Source organism: Sesamum indicum, linkage group LG2 (genome assembly GCF_026168435.1).
Source record: "Sesamum indicum cultivar Baizhima isolate 11 linkage group LG2, ASM2616843v1, whole genome shotgun sequence".
Classification (NCBI taxonomy): domain Eukaryota; kingdom Viridiplantae; phylum Streptophyta; class Magnoliopsida; order Lamiales; family Pedaliaceae; genus Sesamum; species Sesamum indicum.
Window position 1 is genome coordinate 22,873,269 of NC_142658.1, and position 19,953 is coordinate 22,893,221.

General features: G+C 35.3%; 4 protein-coding genes across 5 annotated transcripts in view; 3 read left to right on the plus strand and 1 right to left on the minus strand.

Moving 5' to 3' along the window:
* The first annotated feature begins 2,210 nt into the window (after positions 1 to 2,210).
* On the plus strand, positions 2,211 to 4,661 carry LOC105156787 (epi-neemfruitin B synthase L1AT-like). The gene has a single exon (XM_011073004.3). It carries the CDS (start codon positions 2,473 to 2,475, stop codon positions 3,790 to 3,792), a length of 1,320 nt encoding a protein of 439 aa, XP_011071306.1. The 5' UTR covers positions 2,211 to 2,472; the 3' UTR covers positions 3,793 to 4,661.
* Positions 4,662 to 5,643: 982 nt separating this feature from the next.
* On the minus strand, positions 5,644 to 9,351 carry LOC105156674 (serine/threonine protein phosphatase 2A 57 kDa regulatory subunit B' theta isoform). Its single transcript, XM_011072881.3, has 3 exons — positions 8,686 to 9,351; positions 7,283 to 8,517; positions 5,644 to 6,284 (listed from the first exon to the last, which is right to left on the minus strand). The coding sequence occupies exons 2-3, from the start codon at positions 8,480 to 8,482 to the stop codon at positions 5,955 to 5,957; spliced, it is 1,530 nt and encodes a 509-aa protein (XP_011071183.1). The 5' UTR covers positions 8,483 to 8,517; positions 8,686 to 9,351; the 3' UTR covers positions 5,644 to 5,954.
* A 1,567-nt stretch (positions 9,352 to 10,918) lies between these two features.
* LOC105156675 (F-box protein SKIP14) lies at positions 10,919 to 15,310 on the plus strand. Its single transcript, XM_011072882.3, has 2 exons — positions 10,919 to 12,730; positions 14,119 to 15,310. Exons 1-2 carry the CDS (start codon positions 11,687 to 11,689, stop codon positions 14,668 to 14,670), a joined length of 1,596 nt encoding a protein of 531 aa, XP_011071184.1. The 5' UTR covers positions 10,919 to 11,686; the 3' UTR covers positions 14,671 to 15,310.
* A 2,406-nt stretch (positions 15,311 to 17,716) lies between these two features.
* The window catches only part of LOC105156788 (trihelix transcription factor GT-4), a 3,979-nt gene continuing 1,742 nt past the window's right edge, over positions 17,717 to 19,953 (plus strand). Inside the window, exons 1-2 of one of the 2 annotated variants that reach the window (XM_088875871.1) lie at positions 17,717 to 18,526; positions 19,551 to 19,589. In XM_088875871.1, coding sequence (XP_088731997.1) covers positions 17,908 to 18,526; positions 19,551 to 19,589 — 658 coding nt within the window. In that variant the 5' untranslated portion in view covers positions 17,717 to 17,907. The remainder of the gene's footprint in view (positions 18,527 to 19,550; positions 19,590 to 19,953) is intronic. The other variant, XM_011073006.3, reaches the window with a different exon arrangement.

Consider the following 19,953-nt stretch of genomic DNA (forward strand, 5'->3'; position numbering starts at 1 on the left):
TTTGATCATTTACTAGGGATTTAAAGTGTAGCTTGTAATAATGAGAGTACTGCAATTTTTATACTATAATATAGGGCAGTTTGCAACCTTAGCATGATACTTTTGAAATGATCAAGTTTGGTATTATAGGAATAGGGTCAGTTTGCAAATTACATACCGCTATTAGCGCTGCATGTGGCTTTTAAATTTGAAGTAGTTGGAGGTAAAAATTAAAGGAATTGTACTTTTTTGTACCATATTCGGAGCTCTTTACATGATTGATACCATACATTTTTAGTTACCCGAAAATGATACCATAGATATGGTTGTTAGGCCTTCATTAAGCCTGTTGTTTTGGCGTTTAAATGTGACGTGAACCGAACATGTTGGAGTTGACCTAGGTTAAGAGGCGTAAAAGAGTTGCTGCTTGAAAAAAACACCAAAAACTATCCCTTTAATTCATTCCCGAAATGATACGATTTTCCATCTATGAACTCTAACCCTAAGCAAGAATCATCCGAAATTAACCTAAATTGATTTGTGGGTGAACGGGTTTTTTTTTTAATTTCCCTAGCAGTAACTCCATTTCAGTACTCTTTAATCTAACACTAGCTTCAACACGTGCAACTCACTTGACATTTGGGTGGAAAAATAGCAGGTTTAATGGCAACGTGCACATTTCGTTAAAAACTTAATGGAGTTATCTATTGTGCAAATAGCATCATTTATATAGTATAATTTTTTATCAATTAAAAAAATATGATACCAACCGTGCAAAGAATCATGTACAAAAATACAATTCTCTCGAATTTCTTTGTTCTCCCAGCTCGAGATTGAACGGCCAGATGACAAAAGGCTAAGAAGTTTACGGCGGTATGTATTATGCAATCAAACATCTTATATGGTACCAAACTTGATCAATTGAAAAAAATATAGTACCAAACTTACAAACCCCCCATACTGTGGTATCAAAAGTTGCAATTCCTTTGTGTAATAATTATTTACTACACCTTTTAAATTGTAGAAAAAAGATAATATTATATTACAACCTTACCAGGCGCACAAGTCGTGGTGAATAAGGAACTTTTTTAGCAAAGGTTATTTACTACAGCTTAAAATTTGTAGCCATGGCTGCATTAACTATGACTAAAAAAGTGTAGTAGATGCGTAGTTAATACTTTTTTTTACCATGACTTATTTGTCATTTGCTATACATATATGTGTTCGTAGCAAAAAGTTTATTTTTTTTAAGAGTAATTAATATGTGAAAAGCTTTGTATTGCTTAAGAATTGATATTAGTATTTTTATTCAGTTTCATATTAATTGTTTTAATATAACGTGTTGGTTCGTTTTGTTGTTATTGTTATTATTACTATTATTTTGTAATGATCAATCAAGTAAAATTTCAAATAATTAAATTTGAGAATTTTTAAAAAACTTAAAATTATGCTTTAATAACAATATTATCAACAAAAAGAAATATTGATGATTAATTGAAAATTATTGTTATAATTAATATTAACAACGGATATATACGATGCTGAATGATTAGATTTTTTTATATTCACATATTAAAGTAACAAAATCACCAATAATCTATTCTTGCTATGAGCAAGACAAAAATATTCCTTGCTAATTTGTTAGTAAATTAACAACGAATATTTTTGTTAGTAAATTTTGTAGCAAAGTCAGTAACAAAAATAAATTAATAATGAATTATCATGTAAATATTTTTCTATTTATTCATTGTCAATCGACATGATTAACAATGAATTCTTCTATTTTACGATATATATATATGTATGTAGCGTTTCTATTGTGGTTATTTGTGGTAGTAGGGGTTTCATATCTTGAATTGCATATAAATCCCTCCCCACCTACACATCTTGTGCATCGCGTGTTTAATAAAAAATGAAATGTATTGCATGATGTAATATTTGAATTGTTTGTGAAGAATTAGACTAACTAAAAGAAAGGGACATAGATAGAGTCCTCTAATACGGGATTTCAAAAACCATGAATTGCATATAAGTCCTTCCCCACCTACACATATTGTGCTTACATATATACCTAGTACTTGGATGAACTTATATATAACAATTAAAGAAGAAAAGGTAACAGTTCAAAATGCAAAAGTCTTCTATCATCTCTCCCACTAATTTATTCATATTAATTTAAACCCTTTGGACTTTTGAGAAAAGACATTAAATCAAGTCGAAAGATGATCGTATAAATGGCTACTTAATTATATATAGAATTGCATCCCGATCAGACAATATTATATAGGAGTACATAACCTCAGACGGGAGTTGTCAATTTGCAAGCAAAATATACCACATGACTTCACCTTCGACTCATCATGCATACACAACACCTATCTACCGAGCTAGCTCCAGGCTATATATACCCCAGTTTCCGCACATTGGGATTATCATCATTTTCCGAAAAACATAATAATCAATCAAGTTTCTGTAGCATTCGTTTTTCAGCCAATGGAGATTGAAATTGAAGTGATCTCCAAAGAAATCATCAAGCCCTCTTCTCCAACCCCTGAATCACTGCGAAAACACCAGCTTTCGTTTCTTGATCAGATTGCCCCTCCTGCTTTCATGCCCGTGCTTTACTTCTATCAAGCGGATGCCAAATTTTCCAACCTCAAAAAATCGAACAATTTAAAGAAATCTTTATCTCAGGTCCTGTCAAGATTCTATCCCCTGGCAGGCCGCCTTGTCGATGATCTATATGTCGACTGCAACGACGAAGGGGCGCCCTACGTCGAGGCCGTAGCTAATTGCACTCTTTCACAAATAATCACGAATCCAGTCATGAAGAACATGGACAAATTTCTACCCTACAAGGTGGACGAATACGTGCAAAATCTTTGCATGGCTGTTCAAGTTACTTATTTCCAGTGCGGTGGGACTGCAGTTGGGCTTGTCATATCGCACAAGATTGCTGATGGATCATCGTTCGTCCCGGTGGCAAACACGTGGGCTGCCGTCGCACGAAACGGGAACTATGATGACGTGCCAGCTCCCAAGTTTGAGGGGGCCAAGATTTTCCCGCCACAGGATGCTACCGGGTTCAAGCCGCCTAGTAGTACAGGAATTGTGAAAGAAGCAGTCATCACGAAAATCTTTACGTTCCCTGCCTCCAAAATCTCCGCCCTCCAGGAAAGGTACTCCAGCGGGGCCGCGGAGTTCCTGCAGCGGCCGCCAAGCCGGGTGGAGGCCCTGTCAGCTTTTATATGGACCCGGTTCGTATCCGCCACGGAAATGAAAGCAAACCCGAACAAGATCTACACCGTACGCCATACAGTAAACCTTAGGCCCCGCCTGAATCCGCCGCTATCTGATTACCATTTCGGCAACATATTCTGGGTGGCAGTAGCCATGCCATCCGTGGGAGCCAACTGCGGCGTCGAGGTAATGCAGAAAGTAAAGGAAGCCATAAGAGCCGTGAACGGAGAAAACGTGGCTCAGCTGCTGCAGGGGGGTGAGACTTTGAATTTCCTTAAAGAGAAAATGGCTTACGCCAATAGAGGCGAGCTGGTGAGGTTTACCTTCACAAGCTTGCATAAGTTTCCGTTGTACAAAGCGGACTTCGGGTGGGGCAAGCCGGTTTGGGTGGTGACGTTGGCCGGGCTGTTGGACAAGAATTTGGTCGTTTTAGTGGATACAGCGACGGGGGATGGAATAGAGGCACGGATTAATTTGAGTAAAGAGGATATGGAGAAGTTTGAAGCTGATTTAGAGTTGCAAGAGTTTCTTTCGAAGTCCAAAACTTTTGGAATTCACAACTCGCGATTGTAGCTGGATTTCATGCGTGTTGATGAATATTATTGGAACGTTTGCAATAGTTGTACACGGCAGTTCGAACTCAAATGGGGATTGATTAGATCTGAACTAATTATATGGCAAGTGCAATACACTTTTACGTGTGATTTGTGTATAGTTCGAAAAATGACAAATCAGATGATACTTACTTTATGATTAATTTAATTCAGTCAAATCTAGTTTGAGCATGAAACTTCCTAATTGTGCCTACTTCTGCAACAATGATAATCCGTATAAGAAGTTGTACTTTGAGTGAGTTGTATTTGTAATAAAAAATATAATGAATGTAATACACTTATTATATGATTGATAAAATACAGTTATTGTGTGACTGATTTTGAAAAAATATAAGTTGACATATAATGTTTGGCGAAAAAATAGCCTCAACATCAACTTTTTTAGGTTATTTTCGAAAATTGTCCAAGTAGGTCAATTAATCTATTTGCAAAGCGAAGGAACAACGGGATTAGGCTGTTGGTCTTTAGTATTAAAAGTTCGTTGTCTACTTACAATTTTACCAAAAGTATAAATGGACAGCCTTGGATTTATTTTTTACTTTTGAAGCAAAACTTCTGTTTTTGTTTTTTTGCCGGATTGAATTTTTTATTACAATTCTTATTTTATTTTTTATTTCATTCTGTATGTACATACTACGTATACAAGATAATTATATAAAATAATATAAAAAATACAATATGAATTAAAATAGAAAACTCAATTCAATGTAACGAAAGTTGAACTCGAAAATGTGGTTTAGCTTGCTTGTAAAATATTTCTCATCTCATCTCATCTCGAAAATGTTGTCATTGTTTGTTCGTTTGTGGAAAAATATTTTCCATCTTAAGAATAAGTATTTGAACACACTTTACTATTCTAAAATATATATATATATATATATCATCAACTAATAATTACATTTTTTTTATCTAACATATTTTACATATTACATCAAATTATTATCATTATATTTTTATATCACAACAAATTGCATACTCAAAAAAATATTTCATCTCAACTAAATACTTTAACTTTCTTACAGTAAAAATTATGTGAGAACACTATACATTAAAGAAAAAAAGTTACGCATTATCATTAACAATAGATATCAAGTAATAACATGTTTTATTTTACTTACGATTTAGCCATGTTCCTTACAAGAATTATATTAAAATATTTTGTAGGGCTGTAGATGATTTGAAATTGATCCGAATATATTATTATTCAAACTTATTGTTATTATTGAGTTTAAAAAATTATTTTTGAATTTGGTTTGTTTATTGACTCTAATTGAACTCAAATAAGCTTTAATTGGATCAAACGTGAGTCGAGTTCGAGTAATTTGATATTTTTAAGTATATTTTATATATTATTTTTTTACAAAACAAATTGAGCTTGAACAAGTCTTTAAAGGTTACCAAACAAAATATATACACTTATTTTATTTTCCTTTTTGGTCAAGTCAATGCTTAGGTGCAAGATATTTTTTAAAGCATACACAATCAGCAAAATTCTCTATTAAAAAAGCGCAAATTTCGACCACTTTAAAATTTCAGTGGTCAAGAATCCTGCAATTATCAAATAAAAATTAATTTTAAAATACTATTTATCACCTCAATATCTAAAGTCAGATATGTGAAATTATATAATATACGTTCGAAATTATCAGTAAGCAATTCACTGTAAATGGCATATCATTCATACAGAGGTATATGCTTTTTGACTCTTATCTATTAATATCTTCATAAATCATTTATGCATATAGGTACGCTTACATGCGTATATATCCACGCAAGAATCTGCAAATGAAAAGTAATAACAGGCAGTATATATATATAATTGCAATTTCTAACATTAGTCAATTATTTCAGATTTCTTCATACTATAAATGTAGTAATAAACATTCTTCAACTGCCCATCTGCTAATATAATTATGCATGTCTGAACAAGTAAAAAGTGACACCAATAGCTACACCTACTGTTTAAACGAATTTCTCCACACACTCAATGGAAAAAAACAAAGGCATATCAAATTAATGAAAAACTCGCAGCAAAAGGAGAAACCGAAAGATCATGCAAACGAACCTCAGGCAAGAAATGGAGTGAAAGCAAGGAGCTGAAGTTGTTGAAGGAAGCCGAGTTCAAGGAACAAGGATAGCTTCATTACTTGCAGCATTTCTTGCAGCAAGTTCTTCCAAACGTTTCCATGTGGCTTCACGTTTCTCTTTCATCTCCTTTTCCTTGGCCTCATCATCCTGAAACTTGACCTGGCACGCCTTAAATAGATCAGGATCAAGATCGTAGAATATCTTGCGAACATTGAGGGTCAAACTGTGAACAGCCTGGTTCCAGTGGTGTCTAGCATTTCTTTCTAAAGCAGGGAAGATAATGGGCAGTATAACCTTGCGATTTTGCTTGATTAGGTTCTCGATGTGATCGTTGTTCCACAAAAACAAAGCCCTCTCTGCCACCTGAAGGTTAAAAGAACATCATACTGTCATCTCTAGTTCAAAGCTCCGGCTAATGTTACTTACCAAAATTGGAGCTACAAATATTGAAGTATTTAGCAGATTATTGCTTCATGCCAGTGGCTACTGAGAGTGCCAATTTTATTCAAGTAATGCCAAAATTTATGTCAGATAAAATACAATTTTGCTTAACAATATCAATGCATACCGAATGACTTCTAAGGAGTAATGGGTACTTTTAGAGGATGCAGAACAATGGAAATGAAGGTAGTATTATGACAAGTGGATATTTCAGCTAACACCTACCCTAGAATGCAGTCAATTTCGACCAAAAGTAGAAGATATCATCATCTTGATGATGAAATGGCCCACTGAATAAATCAAAGTATATCATTATCAAGACTGGGATGGAACACAAGATTGTAATTACTTGTAGTCTCATATAATAATGTGGAACACAGTATTATCATTAATGCTTTCTGTTTAGCATGACGATGCCTAAAACATTGCAACACCTGATCCGCAATGACCTCACCGACAGGCTAAAGTCAGATATGTGAAGTGATTCTCATTTTCTAAAAGTTGCAATAAAACTCAATTATTTGGGACTGTTCTAACCCCAAGTCACATGAATCATCTGACCCAAGATTTTCCAAGATTCAATAGTTTACACTGAAAATAACAGAATAGCCAGACCATAAACTGGATCAAATTGTACTTCATGAGGACATCCAAACATAGCAGGAGACGCTCAAGCATTATATATCCCTTACTTAGCCATTTCAAATGAGTAATTGGGGGGGATATTTAATAGTGAAGGAATCACATATGCAATCCAGCTGGTATGGAATTGGCTAAATTGTGGAAGATTTCCTATGAACAGATAATGAAAGTTAAATAAACTTAAGGATATGGTAAAGGTTCTGGAAATGTCTACATATTGCAAAACGTTAAATGCAAAGCATTATAGGAGAAGAGGGGATTACAAAAACAGTAGGTACCTGAAAGTGCAAACTATTCAAGCAATGGGAGATTTGCTGAAACAAAGGTACCATGCAACGCTGGAACTCTGGTGCCTGCGTCGCTTCTAAAACCTCCTCCAGCTCATTAAGAAACAGAACTTCCTTTGAGCTGTTGGTAACCGGCCAGTACTTTATCAGCCCCCTGATAACAATATCAGCGAGCTTGCAGTCTTTCTCGACAAATTGTGTAATACAATAAGATAGCTGTTGGTGGTACATTGCCAAACATTTCGGTTTATGCAAGGGAATTAACGTTCGGACAAGAAAGAGTTTATGTTCCTCCTTCAGGGGAAGAGCAAACCCATTAATTATGCTGCCAAGAACTTCAAGAAATTCGGCAATGCCGTTATGCCTTTCTGTCTCAAAGATGAAGCGATAGAATATATTATTGATAGCTTTCCTGATGAAAGGCCGATGCACCATGAATTTCCCATAGATGCGGTGTAGTATAGTTTTCAAATATTCCCTCTCCCTAGGATCTTCCGAGTCAAAGAGATCAAGCAACTTCAGCACAAAGGAATGATCAATATATCTCTTGGCAATCTTTGCATCAGTTTCTGGTGAAGTAATGAATCTTAGCAAAAATTCATAGACAACTTGCAAATGAGGCCATGCAGGATCCATGGAGGGCTCTTCCTCTTCCAAATCAAGGCCATCTAACAACTTGTTCTCTCTTGGTTGAGGAGTAAATTCTCTGAATATATTCAAAGATACCATCTTAACAACTTCCTGCATAACCGTTTCACTAAATTTCCCACTTGCAGAAGTCACGTATTCCACTAACTCTAACAAAGTCTGCCGCTTGATCTCTTTTTCTTTAACATTCTTAGTAGGATCAGTGAAGTCAAATGCAACAGAACACATCTTCACCTTCCTGATAAACAACTGCTGCTTCTCGGAATTGGGGACGTCCCTAAAACTTGGCAACGCTTCATATGAAGCAGGAATCTGATTCCCATTCAATCTTGAATTCTTATCACGAAGGAACTTGTCTTCTGCATTATTCCTAATGTTTAAAACAGAGTAAGGGGCTGATATAGCTTCATCAACTGAACTGCTCAATCTTTTACTTCCTCCTTCGCTTCTCTTTGAAGTAGTAACAGAACTTGCGGAATGGCTCGGGTCTCCAGAGGATTTCGAATGCTTCCTAGGAATCTTACCAAGTATCTGTTTGATCATATTTTTACTAAATTACCGAATCCCCAACTCAAAACCTGAGAATGAATGATGTGAAATTTAACTTTAAGAAGCAGAAAATCTTATCACAATAACCATAGAGCGCTCTATTTTCTCTTCAGCATACCCAAAAGCTCAAATGCAAACATAAGTTATAGAGAAACACTAGTGCTGTTAATTGATAATGGCTCAGAATTTGAACTCACCAAGATGCAGAAATCTGAGTCAATCCCTTCAAAAATTGAAGCAAGCTTGCATTGTTCTTTATCTTTCTAAAGGGGCAAAAGGACCCCTTTCTCCAACAAGAACAATCACCAAATGCAGAAACCCACTCTGCACCAAAGATCAACAATCCCACTAATGTCCCAATCAAACCAAATGAAAACCCATATTCCCCTCACGCCGCTATCGAAATCCCCCACTTTTCACCAAAACCCAAGCATAAAGTTTAAGTCTTTTGACTCAAACTTGCAACCCCATATTCGTAGACCCACTTGTGAAACCCACGAAAAGAACAAGCAACAACTTCAATTATCACAACCCCACAAAACATATACCCCTCCTCCCCCAAGAATCAGCAAACCCAACTCAAACTTCCACTAAATACACAAAGCAAAGAGGAATAGAAATGAAACCTCCTCAAACGAAAGGAAAGAATCAAGAACTGCAAAAGCTTACTGTAGAAAAGTTCAGAACAAAGACAAAAAGATTTACGGATAAAAGGAAACAAAAATCATCGCAATCTTTTTCCTTATGAATTTTCTTTGACCGGTTGTTCTATTTTTATTTTTTTTTCCAGTCTTCGTTGGCTGCAGAAACTTTCCTCCTGGGATTTCTTTTCTTTTTCTAGTCGCTCCGTGTTTTTGAATTCATTTTACTCAAATTAATTTCTCACATTCCAAGTCTTAGCTGGTACGTACATGTCAAAGTCAAACTGCAGCTATGGTGCTCAGTTGCTCCAATTTTCAAAAATAAAGAAAATTGTTAGAAAATCTTTCTTTGTTCTTTTTTGTCGTAATAAATTCTTTTAAAATTTGATAGTATTTTCAGTATTTCAGCCCAATAAAAATAAATAGGTTTTTAATTTTCTTATGTTTTCCCAATTTTGATTAAAAGAATATATCCAATAAATAGGATTGAGTGGGGACCAATGGCTGCAAAGAAAATGAAATTGCAGCAACCTACTTACTATCAAAGCCCACATTTTCCAATAATAAAGAAAATAAAGTGTACAGATTCAAACGAAAATCCTTCTACTTCACCTATTGGGCTACCCATTGCCCATTTTTGTGTGGTGGGCCGTGCACTGTGCTTAATTCACAACTTTTTTTATTTGTAAGTAATAACTTTTATTAGTTCAACTGTAAAAAAATTATGAATTAAATAATAGCAAAAGTTGTGAGTATTTAAAAATAGAAGAGGGAAAAGGTCGGATTTAAAGTGTTTGAAAAAAAAAATTAATATTTATATTTTCTATTGATAAACTGTGTAAATTGATAGATAGTTACTTAAAGTTTTTAATTTAAATATTATTTTTAATAATAAACTGATAAATATTTATTTTAAACAAACAAACACTCCCTAAAATATTAGGTCTTTTTTCATATGAAATAGTACACATCATATTGAAATCATCTACATTGTTTAATATTTTCAAATTCAACCCATATAAGAAAATTTTGCTCTTATTTGATGGTACTAGAGAATTTTGATGTCCATATTAAATTACAGTTTAGATTTTAAAACTCTTTTACATTATACTATAAAAACAAGTATAGATATATCCATAATTTTAATTAGTTAGATCTCAACAAATATCTGCATTAGATATTTTAAGTATAACTCATATCATTCACTAATATTAAAATAAATTTAATTGTATATTCAACCCCTCTTTTTTAAAAATCAACAATCAAATTTTTGTTTTTACTTTTTGGATTAAATTATATTGACACCATCTGAAAGTTAGATTTAATTACACAAACACCCTATATTCTTGACAAAATTACAATTATATTTTGAAGTTATAATTATAATTATGAATACATATTTTATTCAATAACAGAACTTAACACAAACAATTCTTGAGTACATTATACTAATATTCCCTTAAAGAGTACATCTATAATTTTATTTAAAAACAAAAAAAAAAGGAGGTATTTGTGTAAATAGATGTAAATTCAAGGAGTGTAGGTGTAATTTACCACTCATCTTTTCCTCCCCTGTATTTTTGCAACTTTGACCGGGCATTATCCACCTCTGGAATTAGTCAAAAGCGAAAAACAAGATTCCCCGTAGACTAGGAGGGTTGAGGAGTTGCGATTTTGGTTTCCGTTTCCGTTTCTATTCCATAAACACAAAACAAAAATACCGGGAAAACTATTTCCCCTGACGCACACGTGTCGGTCCATTGCCTCCCTAAATTTCGTACCCTCGCCTCCTTATTTTTCCCAAGTCCCAACTGCCCCTCGCCCAATTTAATTTCATTTCCCTTCTCACCAGGATTTTGCCTTCCTACTCTGCAACTCCGATCTGCAGAGATTCTTTCCTATCCCGCTTGATCTTCCTTGTCGACGGGCTTTCGATTTTTAAACCCCAGTCGGGGACTTAATATCTCTCTGTCTCTTTCTCAGTCGAGTGTCGCGGAATTTGGGGTTTGGTTTTTGAAGGAAGAGATCAGGTTTTTTTTGTATCTAATTTTTGGCTAGTTGTTTAATTGTGTTTGTAGGAGGTTGGACTTTTTGTGTTGATTAATGAGCTAGAATACGCGCGGTTCTTTCCAGACCTAGGTTTGCTGGTATAGTTTGCGGTTCTCTCTTTTCGATTATTTGAATTAGGGATTCTTTTATTCTTTTTGTATATAGGAGGAGGGGACTATTATTTTGTTGATTGATTTGGTAGTTTTAGCTGAAGAAAACTATATTTTTGGGTCATACACAAGAAATACTCGGTGAGATTTTTGGTGCTTTGTTTTAGTTTGTCATTGAAAATCGAGGGTTTTCTTGTTTGAATCTTTTTAAGCAATTAACATAATCCCCGTAAAAAAGTTGAAAAAGGAAAAAAAAATTGAAAATATAGTAAAAGTGAAAAAAGGTTAAGTCTTTTTTGGTTGGGCTTAAGTAGTTTATTCCACTTTCCCCCTTTGTTTTATTAGGAAAGATTATAAGAAAGAAAGACCCGATCTAGGTTAGCTGCAGAGATATTGAGATGGCCTTGAACTATTCACAACGACCCTTATTTCCAGCACTTGTTTCTGAAGATAATTTGGTGTCACCTATGAGGATTGTGAATGGGTATTGTATTGAGGGTGTTCCAGAGAAGAATAGGGAAGGCTATGCGAGGCCATGGCGTGCCAGCCAAGGAGTGACAGATGATTGGCATTTCAATTGTGGGAGGGATAGAGTTGATTGTTACTGCTCTAAAGAGTCGAATTCCAAAGATATTGTTGACCTTTTGCCCTCCGATCCATTCGGGATGGATATAAAGACTACTTTCACAGCTATTTCGGGATGGCTTGAGGATTTGGAGGTTGAATATGGAGGATATGTGAAGAGGGATACTGGAAAGACTAGTCAGGATAATTATGGTTTATTTGCTGGATGGAATCTAATTTGGAATAATTCATTAAAGTTCCAATCATTTCCCAGTAACTTTCAGTTTAATGAGAAACTGAATAATGGTTTTCAATCCTTCCCAAGCAATACTCAGGTTTATCAGAAACCTGATGTGGGTGTCCATTCCTTGCCAAGTTGTGTTCAGGGTAATGAGAAATTGGATGTTGCAGGCAATGTGGATCAAATCGGGGAAGAGAAAGATATTGGGGATGCATTAGCCCCATATGAGTTTGGATTTCAACTGGCCTGCAACAGGAGGGACAATGTGGGGTACAACAATGAGAGTACTTGCTGCAGTTCTGAGCAGCAATGTTGTGAAAAAGTGGAGGATGCTACTGAATCTGACAGTGTGCCCCATGAAGCTTTGATTTTGGCTCTTAGCTATCTCGGAGTTAATGACCTTTTGTCGGTGGAAAGGGTTTGCAGGTCCTTATGTTCCACTGTCCAGGGTGATCCCTTGTTGTGGATGAGCATCCACATCGATCAGCCTCTTAATGAAAGGATCACGGATGCTCTTCTTTTGCAATTGGCTTTGAGGGCTCAAGGTCACCTGCAATGCCTGAGTTTAGTGGAGTGCCCCAAAATCACAGATGATGGTGTGAGGCGCATACTTGAAATCAATCCACGATTAACTAAGGTAAGTGACTACTAGGTCTACTCATATAACTTTTAATGGTTGTTTGCATGTATCCAGGCTTGAATTTATGTGTACATGCCATTTCTACATTGTTGATGGTGTTAAGGTGATAAGTATAACAATGATTCAATGTATTATTGCATATTTTAAGGGCTAGAGACATGTTTGTCTGTTGGTGTAGTATAACTCTGTTTGATACACTCAGATGCACATGTAATTGCATGGACCTATGTTTTGTTGAAATGTTAACAGTGTTTCATTAGCTGATTGTTAGCTTGTATCGGTAATTACATTTCACTTTTCACATTCACTTGAACTTCCAGTACCAGCTTGTATGTCACTAGGCATATAAATACAACATGTATTATCTTTTGTGTAATCCAAAGTTACATGGGTGTTTTCTCTTTGTGCATTGATTGATTGACTAGTCTTTCTAGTGCATTATTAGATTGGACATGAGCATCTGCAATCGCATAACTTTTGGAGCTTGAATGTTACATCTAAATGACCACCTGTCTTAATTTTTTGGCATGAAAAGTATAGTAATTGCTGAACGATACCATACTTATTACTTAGGAAAGGACAATAGTCACAGTATCTACATGCGACCCCACTGCTTGAATTTGGATAAGAATGAGCTTAATGGAGGATATCAAACACCATAGATGCTTCGCAAGATTTAAACAGGGAATGCATCTAGAGTAACGTTTAGGGAAGGATGATTCACTACCATGGCTTGTTGTTTCTTTGAGAAGTGTCGTTGCTGGACTTTTTGCATCTCTGATGCTAGGATAAAAAAAAAAAACCTTCTGTTGGTCAATAATAAAATTAGTAGTTGAGGAATCATTTACGGAAAATGCTTTTACTGGCTTGTCAAATTTTGTGCAATTGAAAAATAATTTCTGAAACTTTTTCAAGTATGTTGGTGCCTCTTTTATAGTGATTTCCAATCTACATGGGATTCTAGGGAGTGATGAAACATGAGGTGCATTTCTTAATTAATAAGAAAATAGTTACACTTTATCTTTAGAAATGAATTTTTGTTTTTGTTGTGCTATTATCTTTTAAATGTAGTACTTGGAAGGTTTAGACATACATAAACAATACAAGTTGAGCAACTGGGGTGGATGCTATTTTCTGCTATGCAGCAATTGGTGCTAATATCTGATGATGCTTCTGTCATTTGAAAATTATTTTCATATTTTTTTCTTCTTGATACCCTTGTTTGGCGCTCCATGTTTTCACCTTTCATCATGTAATCTGGATATTTAGAAACTTCATCTGCAGTTAAATAGTTTTGTTTTTCTTACTTTTTTTACTCAAACTTGTGTGCATGACTTAAATGTTGTGCACTGATGTTATCACGTGCTAACTCTTATCATGTACAGTTGTGTGTTCCTGGCTGCACAAGGCTCACTATTGAAGGGATATTGAATAGTATAAAGGTTCATAACTCTAAGAAAGATGTTCCGGGTATAAAGCTCCTCAGAATTGGTGGGCTTTACGGCGTTACATACGAACATTTTGAAGAGTTGAAGTTGTTACTGGGTACTGAGCGCCACAGGAAAGGAAGTTATCACAAGCCACATTTCTATCATCGAGGAAATTTTTATCTTCCATATGATGATGATCGGACGATAGATATTGAAATGTGTCCAAGATGCGAGAAATTCAGGTTGATATATGATTGTCCAGCTGAGGGTTGCCAGGTTACAGATAAGACGTCTCTTCTTTGCAGAGCATGCACACTTTGCATAGCCAGGTGTGCTCAATGTGGCAGGTGTATTAATGACAATGAATATGAGGAAACTTTCTGTTTGGAATTGCTATGTTCAGATTGTTTTAAGCAGCCGCTCAATTACCAACACAGGCTGGATAAGAAGATTGATCCCCATGGGGCTTTACGTGAGCCAAGTTATCACTTCAGTCACCATGCATAGGGGAAAATATCTGTTACTTATATTGGATTGCTCGAGTCTTGATTCCTTAAAATTTGAGCTGCCTTTGAGGTTTGACTTCTGCTGTTGAGCGGCACTACCACATAGTGGTATAGTTGTCATCTTCACACACTGCATTTGCCGAGTCCAAGATGGGGGCAAAAAATCATAAAGAAATAGGGAGAAAGACGGATATACATGCAAGTTGCTTACTAGTGGTGGGTTCTCTTCCTCCAGGAGATCTTGCTTTGAAAAGCTGATGATCTTCCTGTTCTGGAGGGGTCAGATTTGGGTTTTACTTTCATTTGGTAGGGTTTCTTTGTGATCTGTCCAGTGTCTTCAGCCCATTTATTTTGTCAACAATGCAAGATCGGAAATATGTGAAGTCTGCTCATGCAAAGATAACGACAAGAATCTGTATCATTTCTTCTGATTTGTTAAAGACAATTGCTATATTAAAACCTGATTCTTCCTTACAACTCTCTTGGTTGAGCCTGTATTTCTTATATATGTACTTGACTGTAAAGTGACATAGTTGGTGTACTTGGGTTATTAATCCCACATTCCACATTTATGCTCAATTCCTTGGGCATGTAGAACAAAAGCTTATCATAATCTCTCTGGTAACATCTGTTGAATCTCACAGTTGTTGCAGTTTTTTTTCTGCTTCAGGTTCCTGGAATGTTTGGCAGGCTTCATCCGCGATTAGACATTGTTGACTGACTAGTGTTTTGAATGCATTCATGCAGGATGATAACCTTGTCCACGACTTTATGTTAATCTTGGTCAGTTAAAATAAAAATACCTCAAAACACTATCGACTACATCCATTTTCACTTGATGCCAAGGAGGGCATAAAAGCCAATATAAACAAATAATGTCTCCATACAAAGCGTAATATATTTACAACAGCAAAATCGGATTAAGTAAGAACAACTAACTGTCATGAAAATAATTTTTTTTTTATATAATTTTGTATTACATATCCGTATCACATGGTATGTAATTTTTTTCCAAATTAAAAAACATAATTAAGTTATAATATTATAATATGTAAATAAGCACATACTATACAATCGTGAGCGTGACGTGTAACAAAAGATTTTTAACCATTCCACCATTTATTACTCAGGTGATTGAAAACAAGGCCGCCTATTACCTTTGTTTGTGTTTTTGTAAAACAATGGGTGATATTAATAATTGTCACATTTATTAACGGTTTGAACAATTGAGCGAACGATTTAATGTAATAACTTTTCAGGTTGCATTCATGTCACATCTTCAATCATAATATATATATATATATATATCAAAAGAAAAGATGAAATATCAATTGAGATTCCTTCAATTTACAACTAAATGCATTACTTTATATTGTTTCAGATATTAAAACAAGATACATGAACTTACTAGGTGCATTACTGGATATTTAGACGCATGCTACGCAGGAGGTCATATATTTGTGGGAAAATTGCATAATGTCCTCGTGTTATCTAAAAATTGCTAAAACTTATCTATATTAAATAAATAGTTCAAAAAAATTCTCTATAATTATAAACTCTATAGAAAAACCCTCTCCATTAAAAAAAAGAAAAAAGAGAGAGAGTTGTACATCTAAAAAAGATATTTTTGTCCTTTTTTCTTGATGCGGGTTATACCTCTATCAGTTGTTGCTCATAATCTTCCATGTATACGCAAATATTTAGCTATCTATTGTCATTGCTGAATTCCACTCTTTATGGCTTATGAGTCCAGCTTTTGGAAATCAATTTACTCCACATCTGGCAAAAATTAGACTGTACAAAGAACTGCGTTTGCAATCATTTTTAATTAATGTGTTGAAAAACAACTTAATTAAATTAATTTAAATAAAAAATTATAAGCAACTCCCTAAATTCAGAAATGTTAAGTCATTGTTTTAAACACTTTAGCTTTAAAAAGATATTTACGTCCACTTCTATTTCAAAATTATCCCAACTTTTATTATTGTTTAACATATATTTTTTGTGTAACTTATTTAGGGACTAACAACCTAGCTGACAGGCAAAAGGGAGCAGGGGCTAGAGCTAGAGTTCGATAGGGAGTGACCTCCTAGTCGGAAGGCACGACTGAGAGGATAAATTAATTCTATAGACTACAAAACTGATGAGTTAATATCTTAATACCGACCCCGAGCATTTTTTAGTTTAGGAAGGATTGTAATAAAGGTCTATTGATCTATCTATAAGTAAGTTAGCTTTCATGAGAAACTAGCAACCACAAGTGAGAGACAGAGGAAAAGAACAATCATACTCTCTAGAGAAGATATATCAGCAATGAGATGCTAAGAGAAGTTGCTGGCTGTATCTCATGAATGATCTACTTGTATAACTTAATTAACTCATAAAATAAAAGAGCTCTTATAATAAATAAAGACTTTCCCACCTTTTCTCTTGGGCCCTCCGACCTGGAGTTTCTTTGTTATCAAGCTTCCCCCACCTGCTCATTTCTGCTTGCCAACTAGGCAGTTAGTCATTTGCTTAACTCTCCCTTGTAGCCCCTGGGTATTCACTACTTGGTCAGCTTCTAGGGTTGTTCTCAAACGGTAATGCCTAAAGTTCCGATGTGAACCCCTATCTAGCTTTCTACTAGTATTTCAGTAGGTGATATTGAAATCCTTATAGATAAGTTGTAGAAGATATTGTGTGGGCTAGTGCAATTTTTCTTAAAGCAAAAAAACTATCGTATCCCCAACAAAATGATTATAATTGTCAGTTTGAAAATGTGAACTAAAAATTGTAATTTCCGACCTAACGGGATTAATCTAACTCCTAACTTCTATTGCAACTCATCATAAATTAAGTTTAGGAAATTAGCCACACCATTCAGGCATTTGCTTCTACTTTTTCACTACCCTTTTCTTTCTGTTACATTAAATCTAAGTGCTGACAATTTTAATTTAGATGTCATAAAAATATGAAATTGAGATAAAAGAAAAGGAATAAGATGCAATGGAACCAACTTTTTGATAAAATTCCACATCTAAGGGAAAACAAAAGGTTACCCCAAAACTACTTGTGCAAAGCAGAAGTGGAAAATGAAATTCCCTCTTAACCTTTGTAACCAAACAGAAAGATTCTTTCAAGTTGAATAGTTAAATTCCAGTCTCCTACATCTTTCCTGTTCACACTACTCAAAACCTCCTCTAACTTCAAGAACACCAAATTCCCCCACCAGCCTGCTCCAAGGAAACCAAGAAACATGTACATGTCTGAAAAGCCTCAACAACAACAGGAATCCGCGATAGATTTCTACAACAGCGGCAAACAAGAACCACCGCACCAAAACAACAACATGATCATCCAACTCCCCTCTCAACCCCACCACCACCTCGCTGACGGCGGAGCCACCACCCCGAGTGGCGGTGATGACGCTTCCATTACCGCCACCAACCATAATTCATCCAACCCATCATCTTCTTCTGCCCCAAAGAAAAGGGCCGAGACATGGGTTCAAGAAGAAACACGAACCCTTATATCCCTCCGCAAAGAAATAGATATGTTGTTCAACACTTCAAAGTCTAACAAGCATTTGTGGGATAACATATCCTTGAAAATGAGGGAAAAGGGGTTTGATAGATCCCCCACCATGTGCACTGACAAGTGGAGAAATTTGTTGAAGGAATTCAAGAAAGCCAAGCAGAATAATCAAGATGGGAACGGGAATGGGTCTGCTAAGATGAGTTATTATAAGGAGATTGAGGAGATTTTGAGGGAGAGGAGTAAAAATGGCCCTAGTTGGAAGAATTCTGAAGCTTCAAATAATGCTGGAGGTGCTGGGGCTTCTAAAGTAGATTCCTTTATGCAGTTTGCTGATAAAGGTGTCATTTTTTCTTTAAACTTTTTCCTTGAGGTTAAATATTTTTGTTGTGATTGCTTTTGCTCAGCAATTTGGAAATGTGGAGATGTAGGAATTGATTTTGTCTGCTTTTTAGGTTTATGTTATTTAAGATCTTATTCTTGAAAATTGATTCCTTTATGCAGTTTTCTGGTAGAGATAGGATATTTAACTTTTGGAGTTGATTTATGTTGGAGTTTCTGGTAGGCCAATGCAGGAATTGCAGAAGCATGGAAGTTGCTATTTAATTGTTGGGTTATGTGATTTGAGCTCTCTTGGTTTCGAGGCTGGTTCATTATGTAGTTCTGGAAAGATCAATGTAGCAGAACTTGGTCTTTGTTGCTTTGCATATGGAATGTACCATGGAAGTGGTATCCTTAATTATATGCTTCTGTTTTCCACAGTCTTTTAGTTTTTCACTTGGAGTATGAAAGAGAAATATGGGAAAGAACTCAGTGTTTGGAATGCGAAAATTTTGTCGCACTGCGGTTGTTCATTCTAGTTCCGTTGATTCTTGTGGAGCGGATGAATACGTGCATGCATTTTTTACCTACTTGCATGCACACATGTGCTAATGCGCTTCTTCGTCCTATTTTTGCTTGCGAGAAATCAGGAAAAATTAAGAATTGGCAACAGGGCTAGGTTATATTTGTTTGTTTCATATTTCATATCCTTTAATAAACTGGTGACATTACATTTCTCGGAATGAGGGGATGTATAGTGAAGAAGTTTGAATCGTCTTCCATAGGTAGTAATGCAGATGTGGTTTTCCGCCTCCGGATGAAGCATAAATGGTGTTCAATAGTTATATAGTACTTATACGCATGCATCATTATCAAGTTCCATCTCCAAATCGTGGCTGGATTATATATATGCATGCTTTTGATTTTTCGCAGAGTCTATCTCTTCACAGTGACTTTCCTTTTCAACTTTTGAGTTAAAGACTTGAAGTAAATACTAAAATTCTATGACTTGCAATAACTTTTGAATATTATTTGGCTCTGCAGGTATTGATGACACCGGTCTTACTTTTGGACCAGTGGAAGGTATGTTCCTTTCTTTGAGTTTCAAGTGCTTTTTTAGATTATAATGTGGTCATTTGTTCTCTGCTGCCCAATTTGAATGTTGGAGTTTGTAATAACTATTGATTTCAGCTGGAGAAGTCATAATTACAAAGATATGTCTGATTATCTGAGTAGTTTTCTTTACTCTATAACTTTGTTTTGTTTTTCACAATAGTTAGTACTTCTGCCTTTTGGAATTTTTGCCCTTTTTCATTCTTGCCATCTGCTCTAAAAGTGACTAGTGAATGAGTTTCTGAGTCGATAGATTAACACTCTTTGATATTTAGGTTTTCTAGTTACGTAAACGTGAATGCATGGACATTAATGGTGGTCTTGATGCTCGCCT